Below are 6,442 nucleotides of genomic sequence, written 5' to 3'. Positions count from 1 at the left end.
TACAGTAGTGGTCCACTCTAGGGGCCAACCTGTGCAGTGATCCGTTAAGCACATGGTCCCTCAACCGAATGGCTAGAATACCTAGATTATCAGAATAGCGACACACGAGTCATCGCCGCCATGTTCTGTCGACTGTCATTGCGTGACCTCTGAGTTTACATTAAGAAATGACCATTATTTCAGTTTAATAAAGGTGTCGATTCACCCATCCGTCATATTCTTGAATAAAAAACGAATAAAATGCATCTTTTTAATTAAAAAAAAAATGAATAAAATGCATCTGTCACATTTTAGAATAAAAAAACGAATAGAATGCAATCTGCCATTAAAAAAGATTTTTCTAAATTTTCTGTCTCAAAATAGGGGTGCGTCTTATACTCGACAGCGAGTTATACTCGTCAAAATATGGTATATTTTAATTAAATTTATATAAAACTTATATATAACATTATATATTCACTTAATATCCATTATATTGTAACAAAAAGTTAGAGTCAAAAAACAATCAGAAATGTTTTTTGAGATAGATTCAACATCTTCAAAATCAAACAAAAATATTTAAAATACAAAATTCTGCAACTTGTGTCACTTATATCACTACTACAGATGACCGAATCTCATAAGAGATGACTCCTTGGACCAGCATGCCAGCAGTGAGGGCAGTGTGTCACTCAACACAGGCAGGATTGAAATGCTAACCACTTATCCTTCACAATAAAAGTTAGTGATGAAAGTGCAGAAGTGTGAGGAAGAGGATTGCATGAAATATTAGTATTTGAAATTTACCAGAAATTAATATAGTATCTGATGTCTTTCATTTTCCTACTCTGAGCACAAAGACCTTTTTTCATTATGCCCATCATGTGTTCAACCAGACCAAAAAGGCGTAAAAATAAAATGTCCACAAAACCTTTATCTCCAATTGAAAATTTTTTTTATTAGCGACTAATGTTTTTGATCTTAAATAGATCATCTTCAGGTCTGAAAACACAATCAAATCAAAATGCGAAATAGAACATACTAGTTTAAAAAACTTGGAATCACCAATACACAAATACATAATGTATTAGATATAAAATAAAAACAAAATATCAGCAATGATTTTTAAAAATTGCTAAAACTTAAAAATTTTTATTTAGAATTAAATATAATGCATGGCTATAATCTGCATTTATAATCCATGTTTATTGTTAAGTAATAATTGTTTTTCACATAAATATTGCCATGCTTTAGATAGAGGCTGTTATTCTTTAAAGTTGATGTTATTTCCTCTTATTACTGATTTATGAATTTCTAGTGCCTCAAGAATTCAGATATGTTCTATGTTGTGGTATTGTTCGATAATACATGCGATGTCAAAGTCTACTTCTAAATTCTGTTCAGAGGCAAACATGGCAAAGGTGGTGGTTACCTTTTTTACTTAATGTCATATCTGTGTTCATGTAGGCACTTATGGAGTGAGCATCTAGTAGCACTGATGTATTTGAGGTGTCCATTGCATCTATTGTCTATCACTAGTACTTTATAAACTCCTGGAGCTCTGCATACGTCTCTGTCTTTCCCATTGCACAGCATTTTGTAAATAGTAGGCAGGTGTTTATATGCTAATATCTGTTTTTTCTTGTTTGCTATTTCTCTGTATATATAGTAGAACCTTGATTATCTGGATTGTTCAAAATAAAAATTTTATAAATTTGCTGATTTGCACTTGGTGAATTACGCTACTGTTTATGTATGTGATGGAATGCATAACTTTTTTTTGTTTCAACAACGTTCACCCAGCACAGTGGCCGTAAACTCAAATATATTTTGCTTCGTAATAAAAATATAACTTGATATATGTATTTATAAATAACTTATTTTCAAATTACATCATTTCTATGACCAAGGGTGGTATAAGGCATGTGCAATGTGGGCCACCACCTATGCCTTGCATTTTGAAGGTATATGCATTACTTAAAAGCCGCAAACGTGACAAAAAAATTTTACTCGTCATAACAATAAATAGTTTGTCAAATTTTTATTCATAAAAATGCAGTTTCAACTGCTTTTTATTTTATAAAATCCATCTTCTTGAGCTACCAGAGGGCCTTTTAAACAATAGGTAGTCTGTTAGCGTTGCTTAGTAGTAGTCCAAATTCAATACAAATGTTTGTTTCTTGAAAATTTGACCACAGTTTAAATATAGTATTTACTTTTAATATTACCGATATGTCATCGAAAAGAAAACATGTTGTATTATCATTAAAAGACAAATTAAAGTACTTGTTTTGATTATCTGAATTTTTCCTTATCCGGACTACCTTCATCCCCAATTAGTCCGGATAATCGAGGTTCTACTATACTATGTAATGCATGGTTGTAATCTGCTATTAGATAATCATTATTAGTGTTATTACTAGATCGAGTGTTATTAGAGTGAGGATGTGACTGATTAATATAGAACAGCTTAGCCAGCTTATGTATTAAAGTTTTTCAATATCTGTGCTGCATGGCTATTGTTGTAAGCCATTGTAGTTTTTATTAGTGTCCTCCTTACTGCTACAATTGTAAACATTCTTTTACCAAATGCACTAAAAGCTGCTATTTTATATGTAAAGGAATTGCATGATGTCACAGGGATAAATACAGTTAAGTAGCTTTGTTTATAAAATATGTTAGTTTGTATGCAACTATTTATAAGATGGATTGTATATCTAAAAAATTTCCCTCCTATATTGCTTGCTTAATCTTTCTTTAACCTTAATCATTATGGGTTATTATTGACCTGCTGTAAAAAAAAATTGATGTCTGGTTGCTCTTTCCAAATTATTAGTAGGTCATCAACGTATCTTATTAAATAATGTATTTACAAGATGTTAGAGTAAGTTTTGTTTATTAAATAATGTATGGTACAATAGAGGGTAATAGTAATTGCTCTAACTAGCATATGATTAATTTACGTAAGTCTCCTGATAGGGGGCTGCCCATACAGAAATTCTGTAAGACTGACTATCTCTATTGGGTTTTTTACAGTGTACTTGTAATCCTGTAATGACTCATTAGTGATTATCTAGATAATCATTATTAGTGTTACAAGTACACTGTAAAAAACCCAATAGAGATAGTCATAGTCTTACATCATTTCCAATGGATGGGTAATGCCTCTTTTATTACTGTTTTTGATTCCCTTTATCCATCTGTTAAAATAGAACCATGTTTTTGCTCTTCATGTTATATTATTAAAAACAGCAGGGGATTCCAAGCACCACTAACATGTTTTAGAGCTCACGCACATGATGTGCTACACATCATTTTTTCAGTATAATAACTGCTTATTTTTACAAAAGCAAAGAGTCCCTATGGGCAGCCTGCTATTGGGCAACTTATGCAAATTAATCATATGCCAGTTAGAGCAATTAATATTATCCTCTATCCTACCAGACATTTTAATATAAAAGATACATCAATGACATACTAATAATTTGGAAAGAGCAACCAGTAATTTCGTGTTCTAATTCAGTTGTGTATTCAGACCTGATGATGGTGATTATCTGTTTAAGATCGAAAACGTTAAGTTGCTAATACAAAACTTTTCAATTGGAGATAAAAAAAACTTTCACAAAACCTTTGTATTACAATTAGACCCAGTTCATTTATATTACTAAAGAATTATTCACAAAGGAATACCAGGCAACAAGGTATGGGACCTAATATTTCCAAAATGAACCCAAGAAAAATTCCTGGGTTTGTCCATCCAGACTTAATCCTGGACCTCTTAGAGCAGCTGACCAATGCTTTTACTGTCTTAATCTTCCAAATATAAGCTGCATCAGATTAATGTGACGACATATTAAAGACAGTTTTGCATTGTATTAAACTGTGTTGTAACAGTAATTAATAAATCATGCAATTCTAATTTTTTCTCTATTTACATGTGCTTCTACATTAATAATAGTTGATATAATTATCAATACAAAGGATTTTTTGTGTGTGTGTTAACTGAATATAATTTAATAAAAAAGAACAAAGTTCGAAGTTTCTCAACTTATCTTATATGGCAACAGTTTCTTTTTTAAATAAAATATTCTGAAAACTAATGTTAACTTATTCAAATTTATTTGCAAATATAATTTGAATTATTTTATTAATATACATTTATTCTTTTTCATTTTTCTATTGACAGAAGTATTTCTGATAATTAAAAAAAATTAATAATTTTAAAAATTCTAAAAAATTATTGTAATATAAAAAATATATTAATTCAATTGAAAATCTAATCTTTGATGATAAATCAATAAAATATTTATATAACCGAATGAGTTAAGTAAATATTAGATTATGTAGAAACATTAATCTTAAAAATATTTAAAAATTCTATCATCATCATCGACAGATACAACAGGAGGGCTGTAAGTTCTCCCTCCCCACTGAATCCAAAAAAAAATTTATTTGTTTAAATTTCAAAACATCATTAAAAACCTTTATGGTAAATGTAATTTATTGACATCCACAACACAATGTTAGTGCAATCATCATCCACAAAATATTAATAAAAAAAGGGTACTTATTTTTCAAAATTTTTCATCTTTAAATTGGTCCCCCTTTAAGTCCTCCTGGATTCACCACTGATTATCATTAAGTTCAAACAGATTAAAATATCTTATTAACACATACAAAGCAGGATTTTTTTATATTAACTATTATACTAAAATTTGGCTTCCAACTAATATATTTCAGCATAAAAAAAAATACCAAAACTAAAAAAAAGCATTTCAAAACACTGACAAAATTTCTTTATTCAAATTTGTATAATCATATTTANTTTATAACAAATTAATAATTTAATCTTAATTTTACACACAAAATATAAATTGAATTTTATATTTCAGATATTAATTTGTTTAACTTAATTTTAACAAATTTTTTTGTCAGCAGTCATTGTCAACAATAATAATTTTGAAGTCTGGCAACATTCTCAACATATTGACTGCATTATTGAATAATATAGACTACAGATAAGTTAATGATTTCTTTAAACAAAATTATGAATCTATATATCATTTTTGGTAGATTTTATGAACAAATGTTAAAAGTGAGTATCGTGTTATATTGTTATTTTATTAAGATATATGATGTTATAAAGTAAAACATTATAAAATTATTAATATATAAGGTTTTCCATACTAATGTTGGAAAATGTATTTGTGGTGTTTTTAATAGCTGTATTTTAAAATCTTTCCAATGTTACCCATTATACACAGTGGTTTTAGAAGACAGAACCATAGGTATCTTATAAATGTGTCAATTTTTAAGTATGATAGTTTTATGTCAGTAAATATGACCTGCACGCGAAGAATTTTGTCATGTTACTAATTGTGTTTTTTTAACAATTTGTAGAAGGACTTAACATTTATACAAGTCTGAAATGCATATGTGGAAACAATAAAAGAAGTGTCTAACCTGAAAGCTGTAATGATAGTCTACCGAACTTAATGTCAAATTAAAGAGACATACATACATAGAAAATTATGAATGTTATATAACTAAACTATAAAATTTATTTTGAAGAATAAAATTGTTTCAAAATTAAATTCAAAGGAAAATAAATTATATACCTTTTTATTGCAGAAACAGAAGTTAAACTGCTGTCAAAATCAAAACAAGTTCCAGATTTTCTAATTGGAGCCTAAAAATAAAAATGAAATAATTTCAAATATTTTTCATTTTTTTATTATATTCTAAATATTTTGTGCTCTTATAGTTTATTTACCTAAAAACAACTTATAAGGTATAATAATTAAGAAATTTAATAGTATTACTTTAAATTACCATCATAAATATTTCCTCAACTAATTAAAGAAAGTATTTTCATGATTTAATAATGTAATTTTCATTAAAAATATTATAAACAATTACCAATAATTGCATAACCCTTCAGATCTTAAATTCTGGATTCTTAAACTTTAGTTATATAAAATTTCTAATTTGTCTAAGTAGTTTTAGGTCACATGCGAGTTAATTTTCATGAAAATTTAATACAGAAAATCAGATTTTTGTAATTTTCTATTTTAAATTGTTTTAAATCAAACATTAGGTTCATTGGGCAATAACTTGGCTTTACTGTATAATTAAATTTTTAAATTCATCATATACAGTAGAGTCTCGAAAACTCGGCCTAATGTGGACTGAAGGGTGGCAGAGTTTGAAAATGCCGGGTTATCGGGAATGGGGTTAAAAAAATAAGTACGAGTGTTTCCTCAGAAAATACTGTACTGTACTTTTATGTATTGTTTACTTGAGAATACAACAGAGAATAAACTGCCCAAATACCCTTAAACAAAGGAAAAGTATGTCCTTTATAAAGGCATAGAGCCTTTCCTACATGAAAATGAAAATTAATGAATACACTGTGTACAGTAATTTACCTGATAAGACAGACCTCAGAAAAATACTTTATGAG

General features: G+C 28.3%; 1 protein-coding gene across 2 annotated transcripts in view; it reads right to left on the bottom strand.

The window, feature by feature from the left end:
• The window catches only part of LOC111622080 (protein FAM214A-like), a 75,117-nt gene that overhangs the window by 26,104 nt on the left and 42,571 nt on the right, over positions 1-6,442 (bottom strand). The window contains exon 7 of one of the 2 annotated variants that reach the window (XM_023364401.1): positions 5,598-5,668. The exons of the other annotated variant lie outside the window; for it this stretch is intronic. Coding sequence (XP_023220169.1) covers positions 5,598-5,668 — 71 coding nt within the window. The remainder of the gene's footprint in view (positions 1-5,597; positions 5,669-6,442) is intronic. 2 annotated transcript variants of the gene reach the window in all.

The sequence above is a fragment of the Centruroides sculpturatus genome, unplaced genomic scaffold, assembly GCF_000671375.1.
Source record: "Centruroides sculpturatus isolate CEXI.00-Female unplaced genomic scaffold, Cexi_2.0 scaffold11, whole genome shotgun sequence".
NCBI lineage: Eukaryota > Metazoa > Arthropoda > Arachnida > Scorpiones > Buthidae > Centruroides > Centruroides sculpturatus.
This window is presented reverse-complemented; position numbering and strand designations above follow the sequence as displayed.